The sequence below is a fragment of the Hoplias malabaricus genome, chromosome 6, assembly GCF_029633855.1.
Source record: "Hoplias malabaricus isolate fHopMal1 chromosome 6, fHopMal1.hap1, whole genome shotgun sequence".
Taxonomy (NCBI): Eukaryota; Metazoa; Chordata; class Actinopteri; order Characiformes; family Erythrinidae; genus Hoplias; species Hoplias malabaricus.
The window spans coordinates 27,607,107-27,634,432 of NC_089805.1; the positions used below are offsets into that span (position 1 = coordinate 27,607,107).

At 39.9% G+C, this 27,326-nt stretch overlaps 1 protein-coding gene across 3 annotated transcripts in view; it reads left to right on the forward strand.

The window, feature by feature from the left end:
- Nucleotides 1-22,940, forward strand: part of ttyh3a (tweety family member 3a) — a 60,848-nt gene extending 37,908 nt beyond the window's left edge. Inside the window, exons 8-14 of one of the 3 annotated variants that reach the window (XM_066674313.1) lie at nucleotides 3,550-3,605; nucleotides 5,322-5,414; nucleotides 6,906-6,998; nucleotides 9,122-9,258; nucleotides 13,565-13,738; nucleotides 14,743-14,818; nucleotides 15,486-15,566. In XM_066674313.1, coding sequence (XP_066530410.1) covers nucleotides 3,550-3,605; nucleotides 5,322-5,414; nucleotides 6,906-6,998; nucleotides 9,122-9,258; nucleotides 13,565-13,738; nucleotides 14,743-14,818; nucleotides 15,486-15,566 — 710 coding nt within the window. Of the gene's footprint in view, nucleotides 1-3,549; nucleotides 3,606-5,321; nucleotides 5,415-6,905; nucleotides 6,999-9,121; nucleotides 9,259-13,564; nucleotides 13,739-14,742; nucleotides 14,819-15,485; nucleotides 15,567-19,982 lie in introns of those variants that run through there. The other 2 variants (XM_066674311.1, XM_066674312.1) reach the window with 2 other exon arrangements.
- The last annotated feature ends 4,386 nt before the right edge of the window (nucleotides 22,941-27,326 follow it).

A 27,326-nucleotide genomic window follows, 5' to 3' on the forward strand; every position in this document is an offset into this window, starting at 1 on the left:
TTTAATAGAGGTCACAGACTCATTTAATGAACTGGATATTTAGTGTGAAGTTTTACAGAAAAGCTGATGTGAACCTGTCAGAGGTGATCATGGGTCACAGCCTCCATATATTCATAAGATATTATAATAAATTTATCTCAGAAACCTTAGACATGTTTATGTTTAAGCGTTTAATAATACACTAACACTCTCTCCATGGGAACATGATTTATCAACTATGAACATTATGGTGATACTATGAAAAGGAGGTGATTCAGCAGATGATTCCAGCATCTGTGGCCCTTGTGCAGCACTTGCAGGACCAGGCTACTGGCCTGTCTAGCATTGCCTCTGGTGTGATTAGCTGGTCTACAGAGCTGATGAGCAGGAAGAAATAGGACAGCAGTGACAGAATGCAGGATAGGGATAAGAGTTCTAATGCAACAGGAAAGAATGCTGGGTAATGGGAAATCCAGGCACTGTCACTATCAGCCATGCAAATGTTTCTCTCTCCCTCTCTCTCACTTTCCACTTTCAAATTATTTGCCAACAGCCAGAAAACATATTCTTCATTTGTCAGCTTTCAGTCATTTCTTTGTAATTTGATTGTAATTGATGTGCACATAGCCTGTAGTAAACACCCTGCCCCCCACAGTGGCTAATGGCATTAAATGGAAATGCTGTACAAAGCGATTACAGCTGCTTTCATGAGTCCTTTTGCCTAAAGCATTCCAGCACTAAAACAGAAGTCCTTCAGCCCCTCAGCATATTGCCCAACACAAGCTTTACAGCCCTACTTCTTCGGTTTATCCTTTTTATCATCTGCCACAAAGCATTTTCAAATTGATTGCTGTCACTTCATGTCAGCATTACTAAACATAATTGTTGTGCCTGTAGATGGCCAGCTAAAGGCCATGAGCAGCCAATTTCTTGCCAAATTTGAAAGAGACATTAATGTACAGTTAGGGATTAATATAGAAATTCAGTATTTTCATGTGTTGCAGACTGTCCTTTTACACATTTGAGCCATTCTTTGACATATACCGAAAAAGTTGGGAAGTGGAGATAATGGGTCTGTCTTAGTGAGCTGTCTAACTAGAGAGCAGTTTATGTCACAGTGTGTACGCTCCCGACACATTCCCAATTTTTAGATACCTTATTATGCTGTCTACTAAGATATCTTAATTTGGCCGGATTTTAAAGTAGCACCAAACCCTTCCTTAGCCGCGATTAAAAAATGGGAAGATTAGAATCCACCACACTGAAATGTTGAGGTAACAAGCTGTAACGCTGTTGCTCTCTAACTAGAGCATCTCAATCTGCCTCATGAGGACAGATGACCGTTAGAACCCTGTCTACTTAAACAGTTGTCTATGCAGTCAGCGCCTACCTAGGCAGCTCACTAGGTTTTGCGACAGACCTAATATCATAGATGGCTCAAGATAGCACACTGAATGTAGGGGTTAGTGCCATTTTGGTCTGAACTATGCAAGACGCCTGCCTCAGCTGTGAGATTCTCAGTGCACTCCTGACCCATAGGAACTGCCCACCCTTACCCTGGGGCCAGTTGCCTCTCTCCAGCCTCCGAGAGGTCATCACAGCTATTATCCTTCAGTTCCGTTTTTTTTCTGTTTTATTTGCCCACCCTCACCAACAACCCAATCTGTCCAAGATGAAAATGACCCCATTGTGAACATGCTTTGAACAGACCTCTCTGTGTTTCATTCATCTCCTGAAGCTTTTATGACATGCAAGTGTTTTATGATCTATTTTCCTCTTCAAGCGAACATTTTTACAAAGAGCCCGACAAAGCGTGAACAAGATCGTATATCAGACCCGTTTCTCTTAGAGATTTTACAAATAGCCATCCGTTCCTTTCAGTCAACAGCATGCTGGTGGAGATATAAAGCGTGCTCTCCCCTCCTTCTTGGGTCACATTTTATTCTGCCCCCATTGTTTGCGGTCTATTTCACCCTGACGCCCCAATCACCCAATATTACATCCAATTACTGAAGTTCTTTTAAAGATGATGGATGAGGCTACTGGGTCTAGTCACTGTTACAAGCCATAAAAATGCCTCCCCTGTTGAGTTTCTTGTGTTTGGGCATGTGCGGATGTAATTGAGAGATTGGTTCATTTTCCTTCTCGTTGTGAAGTTTATGGGGGTGTGCGGAGGCCTGAGAGAGACATGAATTAGCTCATCCACTACCAAGTCTGGCGGAGGAAGGCTGCTGGCTGCTGCTCTGCCTGGTGCCCACTGCCATGTGCGTATTTGGCAGAGAGAGAGAGAGAGAGAGAGGTTTTTTCATCACTCCTCCAGAATCCAAGCCTACTCGTCTGACTCACTCATGGATTTCTCTCTGCTTGACTTAGTGTCTACGCAAATCTACATGCAGTGCGAAAATCTCGATTTTAGGTGTTTATGGGGGGTTGTGAGAACATGTAGCACTTCCTGTGCAGAAATAGAGCGTGGGAAGCTTTTTATAACCTGTCTTCTTCACACATTCACATACTAGGCGTTCCAGCTCTGTGAACCTGCTCTCAAGTTGGCTCTTTTTTTGCCCAGCTCCTCACCCCTTTTAGTTCAGGCAGCCTGGTCTCTGGTTCCTCATTAACAGGTTAATTAGCCACCACAAGGCCTGTCTTCTTCTTTGCAGTGAGAGGTAAAAGCAGGGACAGGAAGTGTGTTTGTGTCTGAGGAAACTGACCTCAGACACACCAACTCAGCCTCGTGTTCAGAAGGCTAGAGAGCTCTTCTCTTGACGCATCTGCCTCAGGCTGCAGTTCATGTGCGTGCACCCTGAAATCCAAGGTCAATGAGTCTGTGATATTAGCCAGTAGGTCAAGTCATTTGCCCGTAAAATGTTCTGTGCCCGTTTCAACAAAAGCTAGCCCATCCAGTTGTTCTAAAACAGCAGAAGATGTGGGTTTGCTATAAGATCTTCTTTGTCCTGCCTGTTCAGGCCTGTGTCTGAAACTTTGCCCTTTTCACTATATAGTGCACTATTTTGGGATTCCGCCATTTTGTAGTAGTGTGTGAAAACATAGTGAACAATATTCTTTGCACTCAAACAATCCCACAGTGCACTGCAAATAGTAGTGTACAACCCATGTACACTAGCAGATCTCAGATTACACTTAATCCACTGTGTTGTTTGGTAAAAACCCACATGAGGTAGTGTCTGAAATCATTCACTACCCTTCTGAGTTCCCTATAATAGTTTATAAGATAGGGAATAGTGAATAGGGAGCCTTTTCGGACACAGGGTAGACCATGGATAACTTTTGTACACTTTTAATCTGCTATTTGTATGAAGGGAAAATTTAAAATGTTTTATTTTATAAATTAATTTCTTGTTGTATATGTATTAATGTGTATAATATGTATTTATGTGTAGATATGTGTGTCTTTAAATATGGATTTTTAAGCCAAAGAAATATCAGATTGCAAGGGTTCAATATTGATATTATTAAAAAATAAAAACAGGGTATTGATTAATTTGAGTTGTGTCCTTATTTTAATATGTACTTTTCATAGGTAATAAATTATTCACCTTACTGTTTCCACAGACATCCTACACTATTACCTCCAGTGCAGTGTTGGCCAGGCAAACCCCTTCCAGCAGGTAACTCAGAGATTCCATTCCATTCTCTTCCTTCTCTTCATCTCTGACTTATTTATCTTTCTGTATGTGATTAAAATTGTGCCCCTGTTAGCCTTTGTACAAACTCCATAGCCTCAGGCCTCCTTCATTCAGACCTGCCCTCATTCAATCTAAGCATATCTTTCTCTTCCTGTTGATGCCCTGCAATGCAGGCACAATGGTGGTCGGTCCAGGCTTCAAGTTGCTCACTATTTTCTACTTTACATTTCTATGGATGATTCCATAAGGATTTTCTTCCCTCGCATCGCTTTTATGTACTGTCCGTAGTAGAACGGTCAAATGTAATGAAGCTGAACTTCTAACACACATTTATGTGAATAGTACATGCAGTATAAGCTTTTCACTGCCGCTTAATTGTGATGGACAGTAGCAGTTCCATTCATCCCAACTCATATATCATTGTGTTTAAACACAAGTTTATAGCCATATGGAGATCGTTTATTGATCTCTGTGGGCCAGTGATTTCAACCGTTACCTGAATAGCTCCAGGACTGTGAATATGCCCCTTTGAAATTACGCCTCCAGCAACTTCCTGAGGACACAAGATTTATCAAAAAAAAAAAGCTTCCTGAGGAGGAGAGCTCACACCATAGATTCCTCTAGAGCAAGTTTTATAACCGTTCCTCTTTGTCAAATCCAAAAAACGCAACTCTTACACAAGGCTTATCGATCTGGAGGCAAGCAAATTACTGCAGCAACGTTTGAGCAGCGCTGCGGATTTAGACTTGACTTTACCAGAAGCAGACTGTGCTGTCACTTTTCTTTTTTTTTTCTTTCCTCCACCGCTCCATAATCTGTAATTTTCCAGGACTTTGTGGTGATTTTAAAAATAGAACAGTTGCTAAGAAAGCCCAAACTTACCACCATGACCATTTAAAGATGTCTTTCAAATATTAATGCTTTTATTCGAGGCCCTCGCAGATGTCGTCAGCAGCAGTTGGCTGGTACAGTTGGCTTGGACTCGCGCACACCAAGTTCCTTTCTTCTTTCACATTTCTCTTCCTCTTTCTCTCAGCTGCCTGATCCAGCAGTGGTGTGGGCAGCTGCTTGAGTTCTTGCCAAGGGAAGGGTCCTCATGCATAATGCAGACATGTTCACTGCTGAAGAAGGACATAGCAAGTGTGCTAACACGTCAGCCAGCAAGTGAGAGGGGAGAAACAGTCCTGTCAGCAGAGGAAAAGAGACATAGAATACCAGTTTTCAAAGGAATAGGGTTTTTGTGGAGGGAAAAAAAACCTGCAGAAATATATTCCAAATACCAAAGCCAACAAATGGTTGAATGTCTGCTGACGAGCGTTAATTTCCTTGGAAGTGGCAGGTCTGGCTGGAACCTTTGTGCCAATTACCTATCAAAAACATCTACAATACACTGGATTTCTTGTGAATTTGTACAGTAATTTTGCAATTTCATGGGTACAGTTAGTTACGTTGGCGCAGTTGCCAGATTACTACTTGAAATTTGTGGTTTTGCAGTTCCTTTGGGATCAATAAAGTGTTGTCATACCTGAAAGCTTTTTTGACCATTATTATGTTTAATATATAATAGAGCACTACGTATTGTCACATTGTTTTCCTGTATTTATTTAATGTCTGATAAATCAGTCCCTATAAGAAACTCGAAATTATAACATTTTTTAGTCAGTTTTATTGATTTTGTGCTGTATATGGGACTTGCAGAAGCTGTCTGGAAGCCACAAGGCTCTGGTAGAGATGCAGGATGATGTGTCAGAGCTTCTGCGTTCCACAGTGCGAGAATACCCTCAAACAAAGGTGCGTATCACTGCTATATTTATTAAAACCTCTGCACATATTTTACATTGAGCCTTCCGAAGTGCAGCCAATGAGATGGACTGAAGTGTATGATGTAACAAAAGCAGCGCCGCAGGTTGACAGATACCATAGATATGGATGAGAAACTCATTCTCACTTTCCCAGTACCCAGAGCGCTATAAAACCGCTTTAAAAATATATCACGACATAGTGAGGAAAAACACAGCATGGCGACTTGTCAGCAGTGAGACAGGGATACCAGGTTCACACAATCAGATAACAATTTCACATTCACGAGGCCATTACATATTTGAATTTAGCCAGTTAGTCTGTTAGCAACAATGACAGAAACTGTCAATTTTTCTCTACTTTCAGCAACATGCTGTACAAACACCAGTGCATCAGAAAATAATAATAATTAGCTTCAAGAAAATGAAATGAAATAAATGTTTGAATGTGTCGCCCTGCAAAGCATTAGCACCCCCTCCAGGGTGTGTTCCCACCTTGCGCCCACCGAGACCCTGAACTGGACAAGTGGTTACAGACAATGAATGAATGAATGAATGAAATATAGTAGTAAAAATCAAATGTATTGATTGGCAAAAATAAACAATAGATAACAAAACGTACAAAATATACCCAGCTCAGACGATGTATTTACAGAGATAGTCATGTCAGGTTTACATCAGCAACATTACTCAGATGAATTATTTTTACTAAGCCTTGCCCCAGTGTTAAGAAGAAGAAATACATTTTTCACAAGTGTGGAGGTGTTTTTTTAAACCTGTTTAAAAAAACGCATCCTGATGACGCAGACTGTCCCCTCAAATCCAAGTGGAGACATGTGGTGTGCTCTGCAATAATTTTGTCAGATTGCATATATTTAGCCTCAAAAACTTGTACCCACATACATAGGATGGAATAACTGAACTCTGCTGCCAGAATTCACCAGTGTCCCTGTCTGTACTGTCTCTGTAGTATTACCCAACACTGATGCCCCTTGGCCTTCACCCAGAGACAAAATGACAGGTGACAAGCTGGACATGTGAAAAGGAAGTGCTGGTGCTCTGTGGCATAGGGTCATTGTGGGGCAAAGTGCTGAGGTTGTGGAAACACTTCACGCATGGAGCTGGCTACAAGCTATTTCCAGCTGCAAATTCTCACAGTTTGGCCCTCACACGACAGTGAACTTGCAGACAAAAGCATTCCATTGCGCACAGGGATGTGGTTTGCTTTTGTGTAAACTGTGTTTCTGTGCATTTTTTTCCTCTGGCTGTGATGAATACCTGTACCATCTTGAAAGTCTATTTATATATATATGAGAATCAGAGGGGTTTTGTATAAAAGTTGAGAAAGTGTTAGCATGTTATACAGGATTTGTGTGACACTTTAACAGAATTAAAATGGGTCAATTTGCAATATGTGCATGTTTGAGGAGGATAGTTTTAATAATTTTTATTTTTAAACACTTTGTGTATGTATAATTTTCAGAGCAATTTGGAGCAGATACAGGGGGTTTTGAACACCACTGAAATCGGGCTGCATCAGCTGACTGCCCTAGTGGACTGCCGCAGTCTACACATGGTAAGTGTGTGTCTTAGTAACACATGATCATGACATTTATATTCTCTGCTCATTCATAAAACCATGTAAAAACATCAGCATAGTCCCTTAAGTGTGACACCGCACTAGAAGAAACAGACCATCTGGTAAGGAAATCTGTAGGAATGTTTTCCCATACCTCCAAAGTCCATTCTTAGACTTTTTTTTTTCCCGCTCCATTTTTGGCTTCTTACATTCCAAGTAATCCCAAACACATTAAACAATGTCTGAGAAAAGTAACATGTACATAGTTTGATATGAAATGTTTCTTCCCTTTCCTCTGTGTTTTCTTTTGGACAGCTAAACGTCTGTACAGTCCCCTTGCATTAGGATGTCTTCGCACAGTGGAAGAATGGACAACCACCTATAGCTGAAATTAGAATGTAGTTGAATTATTTCTCAGGGATGAAATCTTAAACTCAATACCAGCAACCTTGCTGTACCAAGCCGTTCCCTAAACATTAGGCCAAAGCTGCCTCAAGGCTGTGTTTGCTGGTGCCTGATGTTTGCAGTTTTGGTGGTCTATAAGGCTGATTTTCCACAAACAAGGTTTTCTCAGTTTAAATTGTTTATTTAAGTCTAAAGTCAAGCCTGTCCAATAAGAAAACAGCTGAGGGACATTTTAACGTATTTCCACAGTTTTGGGCCTTTTTTATGTAGCTTTTTTCTGTGGAATACTCCCTATGTCTTGCACAGTTGTTAGCAGTCGTAGAATCTTTTGAAATCCAGGTTTGGAAAGTCCTGTGGGACTTCTTTCTTTTTTTCTTTTTTTTTTTTTTTTTTTTCAATCAATCAAATTTTATTACATTTTTACTTTTCTCCACTCCATGTGCATCTATTGTTTCAAAGCCAAAAGCTTAAAATGTATGGCCTCTACTTAATGGCCATTTTGACATGAAATAAATAAAAGTGCTCTCTGACTTGTATACTACTAAAAATGATTTGTACTTGGTTATGGAGCAGGTCTCTCCCTGTGCAAGGGAGTTGTATGTTCTGTGATGTTATTAGAGTTGATGAGTGCACTTTTAGTGTAGAGTGGGGCTCTTAGAGGGAGAGCAACTCTGTGGGTGGCCTCTCAGAAGAGGCTCCATAGCACTGAAACAAACACATGAGGAAAAAGCAGACATTGACTTTAGGATTTGATTATATATTATTAATATAGTTTTGGTGGTGGACATCCAATCATACGCAAAGGTTACTATCTCAAAATCCTCTGAGTACTGGAGATTGTACTTAGGGAAATATCACTGAAGGACATTTTTATCATAAGTATTGTGTTTTGTTGTGTAACGTTTGGAAAGGGCACCCCTTTTTAAAGAGCCTGCTGCCTGACCTGGATATTGCACTGAGCTTTGGGTTGCTCAGTAATCACAAGCAGAGACGCTAGGTTGTGAATAATAATGGTGATTTCAAGGAGGGAGTGGCTGCCATGTTGTTGCCTATGCAGGATCTGCAGCACTGCGTACAGTTTGGGGGATTGCGAGTGTGGGTGGGGGGGGTTGGTTTGTCTCTCTGGCTCCTGCAGCATATGTGCCCATTGCCTGCTACTGTTTGCTGCGGAGATAGATAGGATTTCAGTTCATTTCTCTCTACAGCACTGTTTGTGTGGGCAGAGTATTCAGTATTATTGTGGCATTAAGGAACAATCTGTATGTTCCAAAATAGTAAATGCACCTTATGTGTGTGTTTGTGCTGAAAATCTCTTCAATTCTCTGCTGCGTGAGCTCATGTATTTCGCAGATTGAAGTTTTAAATGTCGCATTCTTCCGTTTGGTCACGACGACATGATTTTTGGCTTTGAGTGTTGGTGTGTGAGAGCGTGGGTTGATGTCTGACGATCATTTTCTCTATTTCTCTCCACTCTTTGGCTGGTTTTCTGTGTAGAAGATTGTATTATGCTGACGTATATTTGTGCAGTGATGTAATGTCTTTTTTTTGTTGTTGTTTTTTTTCTCTACATAGTATGGTCTGTGTAGAGATATGTATGTCTCTGCAAAGGACTGTGCAGGGATGATAAACCTTGGTGTAAATGCTACGATGGAATCTATATCTATGCCTTTAACATGTAGGTCACATTTTTTTCTCTCTCTCTCTCTCTCTCTCAGGACTATGTCCAGGCAATGACTGGACTATGCTATGATGGTCTGGAGGGACTGATCTACCTAGTGCTTTTCTCTTTCGTCACTGCTCTCATGTTCAGCTCTATCGTCTGCAGCGTTCCTCACACATGGCAAGGCAGGAGGTGAGTGCTGTGTGCACATGCATGTGAGTGAGAGAAAGGAGAGAAATACTTCATACTTCATCCTGTGGTTTGTCTCGCTTGTTGTCCAAACACATTGGGCTAACCCATTAATTGCAAGGAAGATATGGTCTTCAGTTGCAAGAGCCAAGAATGTGGAAAAGTGACACATCTGAGACAACTATAAAGCGCAGTGACACACTGGTAATCCTGCTGAATTTTATTCATATCATGCTCGTGTATGAATGTGTGTGTGTTTGTTTGTTCTGGACACTGTGGTTGTGGCCACACATTTGGACGTATCTTTTTCTTATTTTCCTCTGCTATTTTCATCCGCGGTCACAGGGCAAGTGCCTCGGTCTGCAGCCCAGCCATAATCTTACAAAGCCCTATCATTTCCCCCAAGACTGGACCTTCTCCTGGGCTAAACCTTGTTCAGAGGCAACTGGGATTAAGCAGGTGTCTGATAAAGAGTGAGGTGAAAGAGGCCTCAGCCTGGTTGCTGTGTGTAATTACCCCTTCTCCTCAGTAGCTCTCATCTGTTTTTCTCTGTCCCAAGACGCTACACTAAGCACCATCCTTGTTCATGACTGTCAATCATCCAGCTTGCACTGAGATTCTAATGCGGGTAGAAGTAGGTTAACATAAGTGGGTTATCAACATTAGGAGTTTGGAGATTGATAATGACTATGAGGAATGTCACAGCAATCAACATATAAAAATCCATATATGCATTAGAGACCCAGATATTGATTTATTTATTGTTTATATCGCCGTATTTTGCCATTACATGTTCTGTATATCATTGCAGTCCAGTGAAAAACATGGTCATTTTACAGGAGAACCTTCTTATATTTTAATGGAAGTCAATGCGAAATATATTATTCCAAGTTCTTTTGAAGCATTTCTATTGGTCCATTCATCATGAAATTTACACTTTGTGAGGGACAGGAGCTGACATGTTTTTAATTGGACAGCAATGATATCTAGGTCAGAGTGGCTGACAAAGCTGTAAGGACCTTTCAACCTTGTGCGGTTGACAGTTGTTCCAACACGCCACAGCAATGCTGTGTGTAAATGACAATGGGGAAAAAAGATTTGTTCTATCAGTTTCATAGCTGTTATTTATAATCACTAATAATTTGATGTCATCCCATACTTACTAGTTTATTTATTTATTAGATTTGAGTATTAGGGCTCTAAATAGTATTGTTAACCTCTAATAGCTTACATACATAAAGAACTGACAGGTTACATAAGACTATGAACTCATTGCAAAAAGGTAATTTTATTTCTGCTCTGATGGCACCAAATAGGAATAAACATCAGAAGTGAATAAAGAAGTAATGTGCTAGGACCCACTTACGGTTTTCAGTTTCCCATTTTCAAAGTCTGTTTCTCTGTCAGCTAAACTCTTAGATCAACTCCTGCATATTTTTGTAGCATCTTTGCTATCCTTTCTGTCATCTCCATCTCATTCTGATATTTTCTTGCCAAAACATGCAATACTGCTGTGCTTGCGCCTCTGCATTACATTAGGATTTGCTGCTTTGTTTTAGGTTTTCATATATGTACTTCTATTCTGATGAGTGGCATTTTGGGGATTTTCTCTGTTCTGTTACTGAGTTGCAAGCGACCTTGAGCTTGGGATAGTTGCTGTACATACAGGTGCATCTCAGAAAATTAGGATAATATGAAAAGGTTCGTTTTTAAAATGATATAGTTCAAAATTGTAAACTGTTATAACATTTATATCAATTACATGTAATGTGTATTTTTAGTTTTTATTTATTTGTTTATTTATTTTGTTGTTAAAGTGTCTGTGGTGTTTTATTATGAACACTAGTCAAATTAATAAACACAGAAAAAGGATTTTTAAAAATGGTTGAAGGTCAGTGCAAGTGTATGGAGGACACTTGCTTCCAGAGAGTGGGCTGTGGATGTGAGGGTGAAGGGTACATGCACTGCTGGAGTATTGAGTGAGTGAGAGAGAGAGAGAGAGAGAGAGTGTGTGCATGTGTGTTTGTACAGTAGGTCTTTGTTTGTTTCAGCCGTGGTGAACAGAGAATAGTGTTTTTGAGCGGAATATAGAGGAGTGTTTTTTAATGGACTGATGGACTGAGGTCTGGGGGATGAAGAGCATCTTGCTTCCTGACCGAAGTGCCCTTGTCAGGTGCTGGAACATATTACCAAGAACATTTCTGTTCCCTCATTATCCAGCAGGGGCAGAGCGAGTCAAAAAGATGACATCATCCATTCTCTGATGTCTATTCCAGAGCAATTTTTTTTTCTATCCATCTGCAGTCAAATCCTTAAAGCCATGATATTGCGTTCTATTTATCTGTGGTTACTTTATCCATGGGGTTTTCATCGTGTGCTTGCGTTTCTTTCGGACCAGTAACAGACAGCAAAGCCAATACCACACAGTAGGTCTGGATTGTTCCCATGTGTCAGTCTAATACCTAATTAAAAAGGAAAGCATGGCTTTGAATGGTTGATTTGTGTTTGGGTTTGTCTGCAAAATGTCCATCCTCTGAAGAGGAAATGAAGAGGGGAGAGGATGGAGCCAGTGCAGCTTCTTTTGTTGCCTGTGGCATCGTGGGTACTGTGGAGGACTGCAGATAGAGGCACATGTGTGTTCCTGATGTGCTGCAGCCTTTTCCGGGTAGTGTCACAGGCAAGGGCTCCATCTGCTGGACAAATTGCTATATACTGATGTTTATTTAAGGGTGTAACCTGGATTCTGTTCACTTATAACTGCAGGGATGTGTTATGTGATCATCAGTGTCATTGACTATTATGAAGATAGTTCCAGTAGATTTTATTGTGGAGAAAATAAAGCTTTTTCATTTTACTGGCCTTGTGTAATGTTTGTAATAAAGCAGAACACTACAGAAAGTGTTGGAGAATACTGTTCTTCCTTGCTTCATAAATAATTAAATGAATTTAAATTGGCACCACAGTTAGGGCGGTGGCGCAGCAGGTAGTGTTGCAGTCACACAGCTCCAGGGGCCTGGAAGTTGTGGGTTCGATTCCAGCTCCGGTTGACTGTCTGTGAGGAGTTGGTGTGTTCTCCCCGTGTCCGTGTGGGTTTCCTCCCACAGTCCAAAAACACACGTTGCAGGTGGATTGACGACTCGAAAGTGTCCGTAGGTGTGAGTGTGTGAGTGAATGTGTGTGTGTCTGTGTTGCCCTGTGAAGGACTGGCGTCCCCTCCAGGGTGTATTCCCGCCTTGCGCCCGATGATTCCAGGTAGGCTCTGGACCCCCCGCGACCCTAAATTGGATAAGTGGCTACAGATAATGGATGGATGGATGGATGGATGGCACCACAGTTGCTGTATATGGACTGTATATGTCATATTTTGGCTTCATTACAATTATATTGCATATATTACACATTTGTAATGTGTCGTGTATTTAGTCATTTCAAAATGTTGATATTTTAAATATTTAAACAATGAATTATTTATAAATATATTTGTATATAATATGTTTTTGCGTCATATGAATTATTCACTTTCATATTTAAACCCTCTGGGATGTTATTGCTAAAATTATAATAAAAATACTAAAACTAGGATTTCATTGGTGTGGGAAGCGTGTAATATTCTGATATATTCCCTACATTTAAATATATTTTTGTCTTATCTAAAATTTCAAATGAAATGTTGTTGTTTGTAGACATACTGGTGTACAGCTCCACAGCTTGTGGGTTTTATTCCCGTCTTGCCAGTGGTATGTCTATGTTGAACTTGGGCTCATGGGCAGCTGCTCCAGACAATACTAGCAGTGCTTTTCTGTGGCGATTGCACAATTTGTGTGCAAACTTCACTGCTGCTGTTAGCAATGGTGCACTTTACATCAGCAGATATCAGTCATTCAAAGAGATATCTACCAGCTGTTGCGCAGGTAGCTTATTTGAGTACACACTCAGCGTTAAGTCCTCAAACACTCCCACCACACAAAAAGAAAAAAAAATAGCTGATATTATGGCATGGCAGAATGTGTGAATGTGTGTGTTTGTGTGTGTTATTTCAGGCTAGATATGTTACATCATCGTACGGGATTCATCCATATTTGTCCCAGCAAATATGGGTACTTTATTTTCTGCTGTCATCTGCCCATTGGTATACCATCTCTATTAATGGTATTCCATCTGTAGCAAGTGACGCAATTTTAAAAGAGGGCTGTGGCAAAGGAAGAGGATCTTGGAGTTGTCAGTGAATCCAATAGCAGTAGATAGATTAATCCATTATAGTCATAATGGTTAGTTACAGCCCTAATTGTGTGTGTTTGTGTGTGTGCAGGCCTGATGAGGACGGTGAGGAAGACTCTGGGGCTGCCGGAGGAAGGCAGAACCATGATAACCTGTACCGGGTGCACATGCCCAGCTTGTACAGCTGTGGCAGCAGCTATGGCAGTGAGACTAGCATCCCTGCAGCAGCACACACCGTCAGCAATGCTCCCGTTACCGAGTACATGTGAGTGAAGTGCGCATACACTATTTGCTGTCATAGCAGATCGGATGACATGTATATGGTTAGGCATTTTAGTCATTGTAGTCTGTCAAATCAGTGACTGCTAGGCTTCTATTCTAATCATTAGCTCTCAGCAGTCTGTCTTAGTGTATGAAGGGACCTCCAGCCTCTCCGCTGCACCATACCGTCTGAACACTCACTGCAGTTTTAGATCAGAGATGGGATCATAGGTGCTTCCCGTCCCAACGTGTATCCGTTACACAAAAAAAAAAAAGAAAAGAATGAGAACAGCTCTGCAGATAAAGCCAGGTCTTCTTTATAGTCCACACCATCTGCCCCATGACTTAGTTTCAGGCCCCCCGATGAGGCCTGGACATCTCTATGAACTGGGTGCTACTGTCCCTGCTGCAGCTGCTCTCTTTAAGCTAAGACCCTGTACTCAGGAGGGACGCTAGGAGACACCAGCAGGGGGAACCAGAGATCTGACTGGGATCTGCAGCCTTTTTAGTTTTGGGCCAAGTTGTATCTAAGATTTCTGATCTAATTCTGATACCTCCATAAGAGTCTGATTAGTTTCAGCATGGCTTCCATTAAAATTATATAAATTAGATAAAATTTTGGAAATACCAGAATGTTCACAAACATTCTTTAAACCAACACTTGTCTTGTTCAGAAATGTCCTCAAAACGTACATAAGAGTTACATATTACGGCCCATTACTAGACTGCAGATCCTTGTTATGTTGTTAATAGCCACAAAGCTAGAGCAGGGCATGAATTTCCAAGTTCATTTGATTCGGCTCTGACCAAATGAACAGTTGCTCTCAGGGCCTCTTTATTTTAGAGTTTTCCTTTGAAGCAGAACTGAGTTTTAGAAAAAGCAAAATCCAGAACAGAGTTTTACTCGGGTATCTACTTTCTACTATGCTTTATTTTAGAGGGTGTGTTACGTGTGTGCTCATGCATGTGTATGTATGTGTGTGTGTGTGCCTCTCCTTCGTCACACAGGACGCAGAATGCAAACTTCCAGAATCCCCGCTGTGAGAATACTCCTCTCATTGGGAGAGAGTCACCTCCTCCCTCTGTAAGTGTCTGACTTACTTAACACTCCTCAGTGAATGACCACACTCACACAAACACAGTCCACAGAGTCATTTTGACAGCCTTTTCGTGGGTAGGCTCACCTAAATCTAACCACACTCAGCTGTAGGCGTATAATATTCAGTTTTGTTTTGTTTTTTTCTGCTTCCCACACTGTAGTTCATTCACTTCGCACAGAAGGAAAGCAGGAAAGGGCATGTGGTACTACATTCAGCGTGGGTTAGGAACTCTGAACGTCTGCCGAATGACCATTCTGGACAGGCTGTCTGCTAGACTTAGATTTTGGTGGGATCATGCAAAAAAAAAAAAGGGGGTCAGTTAGACCTTTCAGGCCCGGACTGACAGTATATCTAAATGCCAGCTCCAGGTCAGTGTTCATGAGATTTTAATGATAGCTAGAATAGGAAGGGAGTTATGGGCTTGGCATTACAGAATGTGGTCTTGCCGTTGTAAGTGGACCCTCGTTACCACTATAATCATGCTGTGTGCCCCCCACCCCACATCCTCTTTCGTGGTGTGCATGCCGCCCCACCTCCTCCAGCTCATTTGGCTGTGTCTGTGAATGGAGATGGGCACTCGTGTGTATCTGCTCTACACTCTCTTGTCGTTGTTTTTTTTTTTTTTCTGCTCTCCCCCCCTCCGCTGCGCAGTCGTATCAGACTGCCACGGATGCTACCCAACAGCGCAGCTGGCAGTTAAAGGCCTCGGAAAGCCCCCGCTCGGTTTGGTAATCGCCGCTGCCATTTCAACAGGTACTGAAAATGGCCCCCCTCCTTCTCCAATTCCACATACAGTTGTATGCATGTTTGAACACCTCTGGTCAAATGAGATGTTTTGTTGAATTATTTATTGAATTGTTTATTATTGTTGATTTAGTAAGTGAACAATTCTACAGTTACTATTTATTTGCTGAATATGAAGCTGTATTACTAAGATATTTTGATCATAATTGAAAGAAGAATAATTACTCATGAAGTCAGGAAGAATAAGAATATGGTGTCTGTGTGCTGAGGCACACTGTAAAAACTGAAATATTCATTCAGACATGAAAGTAGTTGGGTCTGAATTGGCAGGAGGTTTTTTCTTTTGGACCGTGTCATTAATGGCACACAGACAGCCACAAAACAGGGTTCCACTCAATGAGCTGAAAACATGAGGATTTGAGAGAGTCTCAAGGGTCTGTTGAAGATATGATGATAATAGATATATCCGTGGAAGACATGTGTCTTCTGTTTTAGACAGTTTTTTCCCCTCTTCTACTGTGATTAGCACATTCACAACCATCAGATTCCTCCACCCAAGGAAGGGGTCCAAAGCATAAACATAACAAAATATACTTCCACATATTTCCACACAAAGACTCTCCAAATTTCATAATGCAGCTTTGACACTTTGGAAAAGAAAAATAAAACATTTACGCGGTCTGTGTTTATATTTATTTTTAAATATGAAAACACAGAAAACGAATAGAAATGGAGAGTTTGCGTAAAAATGTCATATTTAAGTTATGTAGAGAATGTGTCCATTTTTTTGCATCAGTAAAATGTCATATTACCAGGGGTGTCCAAGTCTTTGCATTCAACTGCACTGGTCTCTGTCCCTTTAGGAAACTGAAAACACACTGTGTTGAATCACTATTTCCTTGACCTCCTATTCCTGACAGAAGTAAGCTGTACCCCTCCTGTGGTGTGTCATGGTGTTCCTTTTATTACATGTGGGCAGCACTGTAGCCCCCTCTGGTCCCCACTTCTCTCCTGTTCTCAGTAGAGAGGCAGATAGTTACCTTTGGTTTCACATGTGGATGACATCTGTGTACAGTGTCCTGTGGTAGAACTCAGGATGTACCTACAGATTAGCACGTAGTAGGTTGTGAAAAGATTACTTGGGTTTAGTTTTGATTGTATGTGCCTGTGAATATGTGATCTAGAAGTTGATTGCATTTAATGGATCTGTTTATTTTTATTTACTGTTTGCACCAATATCATGATGATTTAAATTTGTTTTGTTTTTTTTTGTTTTTTTATCATGGATGACTTTAAAAAGAGATTTTTCCATTTTAAAAAGCACTGCAATTAGCTTTAAACCTTTAAACTTCTTCACAGTGACTTGTGTTCATTAATACAGTTGTGTAATTTTGATCATATGAAAATGAAAATCACCTGAGAAAAAAAAAAAGGTACAAGGAATTAGTGTAAACACAATATCCCAGTTGAAAAGTTGAATCATCGGTATCCAGTGAGGAGAACATTGGCTGCTTGTTCCAGCACCTTTGCTATTGGAGCCTCTTGCTGTTGTATCGCACCGTCGTGTCGTGTTTCAAGACGAACACAACATTCCTGTGGTTTAAATCAATTTGCAGATTTCTGATATCAATAGCATTGTTCTATCCAAGGAGTCCTCTGGTGCAAGGTTTTTCTAACTTTTGTCCAAGTGACCCACATTTTGTCCAATGTATATTGTGACCCAGGCAACAGCAACTTTTGCTACATTATAAAATTAAATATAACTGATGTTAGCCTTATTGTTTCTCAACTACTGATAGCAATATTCAGATTTATCGTAAATCCTATTTCTCCATTTTGCAAAGGGTCAAAAATGTCATTTTTTTTTCTCCTTTAAAAACTATAATAATTTAGTTTGTTTAGTATTATCTTTGTTTGTTTGTAATGTAGTTTAATGCATTATGACCCTTTTTTCATAACAAGCATGAAACATAACTAGCTGTACAGGAGGTCCTCGGGTTACGTCAGTCCCGAGTTACGATGTTTCGTGGTTACGACACATCTCCCATTTACTGTATAAAGCCTTGTTTCGACTTAAGTGGTTTTGCGTCGTAAACGTTGTAAAGCGAACTTCGTGTTTGGTGTGCGCAGCAGAAGAATACATGGTTACAAGGCTCAGGACCGAGGAGGATGGGTATTAGGATAGGATAAGTGCTTACAGTGTGTTATTTACGTACAATATGTACGTATGTTCAGACTTGCACAGAAAATCGGTTTACGACGCGACGTAGGAACGAATCAACGTCGTAAGTCGGCCCATTTCGTAGAAGATTTTAGCCACTGCAATCTGTAACTAACCGTTCAAAAGATGACAAAAACAAGGTGTAGGGGTAAAACATAGAAATGGGTTTCATCCTTAAAGATAGAACAGCAGCTGGGCTAAGTAGACTGTCCAGGTTGCAGCATAAAGTTAGCACAAGGGGGCCTTCTTTTACGTGTTCATTTTGTATTTATATGCCCGTTAAAGTTCAGTTATTTAATTATCTTTTTTTTCTCTTTGAATCATGATCCATCTAAAGGTTTTTAAAACTCTTCTCTAGTGCTGACTTTAGTGATCTAAATGTTTTGGCCAGAATTAATGCTGCATTTTATTTGTAAATAATACTCCAGACTCAGTTAACTCTGGATGGTCTACAAGGTCTACAGTCACAAAGTCACAGCAGCAGTTCCTCCAGCTTGGCCTCATTGTGTAAATAATGGTGATTCTGTTGTTCCAAAGGAACACTGCCCCAAACATAAGTTGTCTTTTTTCTTCTTAACTCATACAGAAGTTCTCTATGACCTGCATGGAGTGACTGAGAGTTAAAGAATGATGATTAGTCGAAGCAGCCTGACTTTTTAAAGGCCCTCTGTTTGTCTGGAGAATATTCATACTGCATCAGTGTTTTTATTTATTTTGTCATGTTTGCTGCATTTGTGCTTTACCAGGATATCTGATTCTGTCTTATTCCTTTTGTTACTTATGTGCTATTTGAGGTAATTAATTTTACATATGCTATATCAGTCATGTTTATGGACTGTGAGCCTGTTGATTTGTATTACAAGATACAAAGAAAGACCCACCGGTTATTGTAGCTGGAAATAAGCATGTTTTTAAACATAACATTGCACTTATAAATTGCCAAGGAAAAGGCAGTGCTAATGATATATTAAACACCTCGGGTACTTCAGACATTCACTGCTATTTTCACACAATTTCAGAAAATGATTTCAAGTGTGGTAGGCCCTCCCCATCTCTTGGGTAAAGATTATTTTAATGGATTGAGTAATGCAGTTGCAGTTAATGTAAAAATGTTTGTTTTGAATTTGTAAATGATAGTTTATGCAGCTCTAAACTAGCACCCAGTCTACAGCATCATTATTGTTTTTTAAACCGTTTGCCTTTTGCCTCTGTTGTGTGTCATAATTTGACACTTACTGAGAATTGCCCCATTTGCCCATGTGTAATTCATCTGATTTTTGGTTTATGCATACTGCTGAGAATATGCTGTGGGCATACAGTTACCTAAATGTGTTATGAATATCTCATATTGTAAGTCATCTCTTATCTGTTTTATGTTATGCATTGTAGGCTATTTTGGGTTGACTGACATTAGCTTTGTTCATGCACTGTATGATAAAAGTAAGCTTCTGTAGTACTCTACTGCAGGCATGTTTGATCCATGACCCAATTTCAGTGCAGCACTGCGGCAGAAATAATGTTCCCTTTAGAAGGCTGTTGAAATGATTCTGTGTGTTCTGATGTTAAAGCTTAGTGATTTTTAAAACTCTGCTCAATGTGTCACTGAATGACATGTCTGTCTTGTCTGTTCTTCAGTTTCCACTTTTAATACTGCCCTGCAGCTGTCCACTTCCTGAGGATTGTAGTGGATTCTTTCATATTCATAGAACCTACTGTCGTGTTTTGAAACTATTTTTAGAGGCTAAATCCTCATTGTTTTTATATAAAGCAGTACAACCTGTCCTCAGGGCCCACCAGATTGTCCATACTTGTTGCTGTATTTGGAGCAGTGCTTAAAAAAAACACTCTCAAAAATGAGTATTTCTCTCAAAAAGACACCTTATTGAGTAGTAAAATTTATTTTATTTATTTATTTATTTTTGCCATTAATTCTTTATTATTCACAAGAACACAAACACATCTGTAACAAATGAGAAGTACATGGAAAATCCATTAGTCATTTTATTACTTTATTTAGAAAGAAGCAGCCAAACATTTAAAAGGTTATATATATAGAAATATAAATATAAATATAGAAATATATTAGTAAAGCCATGTCAGAAAGTAAGTAAGTCGGTTTGTCTGTGTCTATAGTTTATATTTGCTTAAGCCATATTTTCTGTTCATTATTTGTGTCTCTGCAGTATACGTCCAGCATGAGGGCCAAGTACCTTGCCAACGCCCGACCTGACCCCAACAACAGCACCTCTGCAGCACACTAGAGAAAAACTGGGCCCTCTCCCTTCATACCACACACTCACACACATTCACACACTCACAGATGAGCCCCGGTTCCCACGGCCCAAACAGACTCCAGAATCCAGGACCAAGCTTAAAACCACCCATCCAGCCGCTTCTGACCAGAAGGTGTGCTGGCCCTTTGATGTGCACTCACCAAGCCCAATCAGCACAAGAACATCCACGCATCACGGACAACACACCCACCAGAGCAGAGGGCCCCTTCTGCTGTTTACAGATGGCTGACCACAGTTCCAAACAGAGCCCAGCAGGCAGAGCAGTGGGTTACTTCTAACGAGTGTGTGTTTGTATGTGTGTGTGTGTGTTTTTGTACGCTTTTGTGAGTGTGTTTGTTAGTCTGTGCTGCCCTTGCTTTATTGTGGTGCTTTTGCCAGAGGACCCCGGAACCCCACAAGTACACAGCCAGAAGGAGGCGTCGGGCCTCAAATCACATTCCTGCATGAATTCTCCAATAATGTGACCTCTTCTAATATATAGGTTTTCTAGTCACCGACATTAAACAGTGACATTTGAACAGCTAAAGTGATACAAACTCAACTGTAGGTGTCTTATGTGCTCTTTGGTATCAAGTCAGAAGAGTTCATGTCATCATTTTGCAATATTAACTAAACTAATATGACTTACCTGGACTGGTGTGAACACAGTGTATTTTAACTTCACTGATGCAGTGGTGCTAGTTGTCCTAACAAAATTCAAAAAGAATACTGCCAATATGTGTATGGAAAGGGGGAAAAAGTAGCAATAGTCAGTTTGGGAGTGAAGAACAGGCTTGGGGTTTAGCTCTAGTTTTATCTTTTCTTGCAAGCTCTGTTTTAGGTGGACTAGTGTTAATATAAAAAGCTGTTGTGGCCAGCTTTGGAAAGCCCCTGTGTGAGTTTGTCTTTCCACCATATGGACTGCATATAAATAACCACTCGGAGGTCCCAAGTGCGGTCCAAATGAGACTTGAACTGTCTGGTTTACCCACATTGGAATACTCCTAGCAACACTGCAATGTCTGCAGATGAAAATGAGAATGAATTTGACAAGGAGGTTAATTCAAACTCATCTGTGTTGGATTACGCGACCTCAAACTGGCATTCGAGTGTTGTTTGGACTCTCCATCTCATTCAGCTGAATCCATTTTGACATATCATCATACTCACTGGAAAGCAAGCCTGCGATTTTGGCTGCTGATGACCTTAGTAGTTTATTGCAGTATCATAGTGCTCTGCAAATTTGGAGTGTCTGGGGACCACTTAATGTTATTTTAATTGCTCTTACATGACTCTCTGCCTATGGAAACAACAGGTATGCTGGTTATCTGTTACATTTGTCTTGCATGCTTGCAGCGGTTCTCCCTCCTCGGTAGGGTTCGTCATTGAAACATGTCACCACTGTTGTGAAAAAAAATATCTATATATATATAAATGAAACGTACTTGAGAACTCTGTACTGTACATGAACTTTGAACTGGCGAATGATTCTGGGTCAGAACTCCTAAAGTAGACGTGTTTTGTACATGCGACTCTAAGGATGCAGCACTCAAGCAAGACATCTGGTCCAAGGAGAAAGTGCCATATGGAAGTGTGCACTGTCTCCTTAGAAGACCTATTTCTGTTTCTCCCTCTCATACAGACACAATGCTGCAGGATTGTCCTCTGCTCTGGATTTCTCACATTTAGGTTTGGACACAGATGGTCTCTTGCAGTGGCTGAGTTGGTCAGCAGACACTGCTGGAGACTGTGTTTTTCTCTGTCCTCCTTCTGAGCCACTGTCTTTTTACGGTCTTCTACAACAACACAGGCAGCCAAAAACCACTTCAAGAAAACCCTCCCATTTAATGAAAGGCCAAAAAATGTAAAAAGGAAAAAAAAAAGCCAATCTGTTCCCTGTACAGCCACTTTCCTGGAACAGGAGTATGCATGATGTGTAAGGACAAACTTGGGACTAAACATACGCAAATGTTCAAGACAAGGTCCTATGTGGAGAACATGCTAATATGGAAACGAGCAAAAGGGAATGCCTAAAGACGTAAGGGGAAAAAAGCCTGGATAATGTGTGTCATTAGCTCGTACCTTGACCCTCTCTTGCTTTCTGGACTGTGTGAGCTTCTTTTCATTTACTTCTCTGAGGCATGGTGACCTTTCAATGTGGAGTGTGAAGTGTTCTCATGTGCTACTGATGCTTGCATTGGGTTTCTTGATTGATGCTTTTATCGCGATCAATAATGAGGTGAGGTTCCTCGACTGTGCCAACAACCAAACCACAACTCTTAACTTTCGTCGTAAATATTTTAAATGTTTCGCATCTTTTAAATGGGCCTTTTTTTGTACATTCACACAGCTCTGTCTCGCCGGAGCGACCAAACTACTCACCTGTGAACATGAGCCCGATATTTTAAGATGATTTTTTTTTTTTTCTTCATGTGAATGATCACTTGTTAGTAAGGCAAATCCTTTTTTTTCTTTCTTCTACATCAGCATACTCTGTTAATGTTGTCTTGCTAGATCAATGTATATACCATATATAATATGATGCAAAATGAGAAACAATTGCTTGTGTCAAGGACAATGAATTTGCAATACCATAGTGCAAACACACTTCATCTCATTTTATATATTTTTTTCTAGTCTTTGTGGCAAATTTTTAGAATGATTAGTAAGCACAAAAGAACTTTTCTCTCATGTGAATAAATGAGTTTGTTTCATTCAATTGTTTTGATAAAACTTCACTGTAGAATTATTCTTTTACATTTTTTCATTTACTTTTTTGCATTTACTAAAATATTGTACATGTTAAACCTGTGGTTTTATTGAGCTTGATCTCAGTGTTTTCTGATTAAAATACATTAACTGATGACCTGTGTCATTTTATTTTGGGATAATCACTCTTCAGAAGGATTTCTTCAGCATATTTCTGGTGTTTTACATCACTCTGCTATTAACTGAAACTAGGTTTAGCTGAACATATGTGTTGACTTTGTGTAGTCAGTAGACACTCTATGTTTCAGCAGCCAGTAATCATTTGGTTGATGTCTTGGTTGAAATGAACTCTTTGTGGTTAAATTTGTCATATCAAGCTTTGGATGTGGGTTATGATTTTTGAAATTAGATACTAGTTCATTCTGATTCACTGTGGTTTGTTTTGGGGAAGGTTTGCCACATGAAGGGAAAATATCAGCCTTATGCTTAAGTTTTTCATCGGGACGTCCAGTTTAAGCAATCCAAGGGTTTGCAAATGGTCGGCATTCGATGTTTTAATTTCCTCACCCTGTCTCTGCGAGACAAAATGGCTGGCTCTATAAGCAATTACTTAGCAGAGGCGCTAGATGGCAATAGAACAGCATTAAAGTCGCCTTAATAAACCTGACACGTGCATTAAGAGTGTATGCTTATTGATATAATTCCCTGGTTATTTTAATAAGTTCTATACCATATCAGTCAAATATGGAATAAAAATCCAGTATGAAATCATGAATGTTGATATTACATTCTACACAGAATCGTAAAAATAAATGAATAATTAAAAATTTTAAAATAGGCAACATTATAAACCCAGTTTAATTTTTAAAAATTGGTTTAAATATATATTTTTTAATGTATAAATACATTGTTTCATTATCACATGTATACACAGATCAACCATAACATTATGAACACTTTCTTGTTTCTACATTCACTGTCCAATGAGTTCCACTGACCAGAGGAAAACTTTGTAGTTTTATAATTTCAGACTATAGTCAATCTTTTGCTCATTACACTTTATACCACACTCTGTTAGACACTCCTACCTCGTTGGGCCTCCTTATAGATGTAAAGTCAAAGATAGTAGCTCATCTGTTGCTGCACATTTTGTGTTGGTCTTTCTCTAGTCCTTCATCGGTGGAAACAGGACGCTGTTGACTGGATATTTTGGTTTGGTGGACTATTCTCAGTCCAGCAGTCACACCTCCAGCAACATTTTACCCACTGTATACACTTATACCAGCCACACATACAGTAACACCATGTCAGTATCACTGCAAGGCTGAGAATGATCCACCAACATTTAAATCATACCTGCTCTGTGGTGGTCCGGACCATTGAAGAACAAGATGAAAGGGGGCAAACAATGTATACAGTCCAATAGCTGGACTCCAGTCTGTAATTGTAGAACTAGAAAGTGCTCTTGTATAATCATTGGAGCTAAGAAAATGGACACTGAATGTAGAAACCAGGAGGTAGTCATAATATTATGGTTAATGAAATTGATTGGTGTATATTTTCCAAGTTGGAGTGTTTGGGATTGTGGGAGTCAGCTTCCAATTCTTCTGAAGGGACTTTCAAACCTCAGAACTCTGCATACCTCCATGGAGCTAAGGAACCGAGTGCTGCAGATTCTTAATAGTTCGAACCTCATCTATCTTAATTTTCTTTACAGACTTTGTTTTCAAGGCATGTCTAGATGTGTATAAAGTTCTGGTCACTGGCATGTGGGGCAATAAAGAGCTCAATCCAGTTGCTTTAAAATGAGTTGGAGTGATCTAATTGTCCAACATACCTGACCTCACAAAGTCTCAAAGCTTCATAGAATAAATCATCAGTCTTGTAGCTAATGTAATATGACAAGTCGTACTCAATGTGACCAAGAACCTGAACTAAAAGGTAAACAATTTCAGCTTTAATTTAATGAAATCTTGGCAGCTACATAAGCAACTTATGTAAAGTTGAGTTGGATGAGTAGCACTGGTCTGGGCTGTCAGACTGTCCTGTCAGGAAAATATCTTCTTGTAGGATTATTTTATTTTTGAGAAATATAATGAACAGCAAGAAAACTTTCATTTAACTTTTTAAGTTTTTCAGTTAACATTTAACTGGAGAAAATCCAGCTCACTGAAAGCCTTCAGGTACACGTCTCATTTAAAATAATACTGGGCTTATTGCTGTAGACTTTCTAACATTTTACCTGCAATAAAGTCTGCAATAAAATATTTTTCATAAACATACCTATGCTGGTGTTTATCAGGTTAGCTATGTCTGCATGTTTGGCTGGGCTTACGATTAAATTAGTAGGATATGGGCTGTTAATATTTAAAATTTGGCATGGGGGTGGCGGATTTAGCACGTTTAGGGTTATCAGATTAAAAGTAGATTTAGTAGTGGCCCTTTTCAGAGGGCAGGCCAGGTTTTTGGTCCTCTGCTTAGTAGATCTGGCAAATATAAGTAGACTTATACAAATATAATTATACCACAATTATTTCCAACCTCTCAATGTGATTGGCAGTGTGCCAATATTGAAAAATAATGACATGCTGACTGAAGCTCTTCAATTATTACTTCAGAGCAGAGCACAAACCGTGATGACATTTCTGTGCATGTCAAGCTAAAGCTCCACTGAGAATAAAGAGATAGGACACAGTGGACCTGTTATCTGCTTTCTGATCATAAAAAAGGAATTTTGCTAGAAAATAAAAACAGGGTAATGCTCAGTATGCTGTTTTTATGGGGCTGTTTTTAGCATGACTCGAGGCATGTTCACTATGATCTGAAGCTGGTGTAAACAGAGGACAAACCATGACTCTGTCCTGACTATATCAGTTTATCTGTGACTATCTATCTGTGCTGGTTAAAACAGTAGCTCTGAAGACCTGATTCTCAACCAGACCTGATTCTGCAAAAGACCTGATTCTGCAACCGCAGTACACCAGTGCAATATCTCATGTTATCATGTTATACTTCCTGTTTATTATTGCTTAAATTTTGTAACAGTGTCACTCAACTAGTGCAATTCTGTATATTCTGCATGAGTTTGACTTATTCAGAGTGTTTTTATATTCCTTTAAATGTAATTCAGGCTTTTTGTTAAACTTTATTCTTTAGAGAGAATGTTTTGGTGAATATCTGAGCTAAGCTTTAAAGCTGAATCTAATCTAATCCCAGCTCAGTATTTTTTACACCTTATCCTGTGTATAATTACAATCATAAATCTAAGTGTCTTTTCAAACAAGATGAGAAGTGTAATTAATACTAATTCGTCATGAACCTCTTCTAACCGCTAGGTGTCAGTAGTTGCTAGACATTAACTAATTTGAACCGATGATAACAACATGGAAAAGAGCCTGGCAAAATTTAGGGAGCGTTCTGAGTCTTGGTTTGCTTAAAGCTCAGACAGACACGTTGAGAATCTTACGATAATTCTGAAAACAATTTGTTGTTGATGAAAAATACTCAGGACCTATGAAAACCACGTTCACTTTATGTTCTATGTTATGTTTATGTTATTAATGAATTAAAGTCCAGTCCTGTGTATTTGTTTAATCCCATCATTTTCATTAGTGACAGCATATGTACTGCATTTTAACATCTGATTTTAGCATCATATCTAGACTGTTTCAGAAAGGGGGCTCCCGAGTGGCAGAACTGTCTAAGTGTTGGCCCTGTCATTCACAAGATCCATCTTCTGTGATGCTTCAGCCATCTGGGTGCGTAGGAAGGCCCTCTGTTTCCCCCCATCACTAAGTGTGATGTAAGCCAACAAACAGACATGTGTTAGCCAACAAACAACTGTGTGTTAGGGTTCTTCTCCAAGTGTGTTGAACTGTCCTGCATTGCCACCTTACGTTGTGTGGGTGGCAGTTTGAAAGGCAGCGGAGGCTAGCATCATGCCTCAGAAAAAGCATGTACCATTTCTCACACTGAAAGTATATATATAAATATGCCACTGATATTTTATATGAATATTCTTGCTGTCCAATGAAAAAGATGACTTCATTAACTACATTATCTAAACAGAGCAACTGTCCTTCACACACTGTGAAAATTTCATGATGAATGGACCAGTAGAAATGCTCCTAAGTTCATTCATTTGTTGTCTGTAACCGCTTATCCAATTCAGAGTCGCCTACCTGGAATCACTGGGCGCAAGGCAGGAATACACCCTGGAGGGGGCGCCAGTCCTTTGCAGGGCAATGCACACTCACACCTATGGACACTTTTTGAGTCGCCAATCCACCTACCAACGTGTGCTTTTGGACTGTGGGAGTAAACTGGAGCTCCCAGAGGAAACCCATGTGGGAGAACATACTCATAGACAGTCACCCGGAGCGGGCCTCCAATCCACAACTCTAGATCCCTGGAGCTGTGTGACAGTGATACTACCTGCTGCGCCTCCGTGACGCCCTGCTTCTAAGTTACTTGCAATAAAATCTTATAATATTGACTTACTTTAAAAATTAATATTTTTTCCCTTCTCCTATAGAGTTACTATTT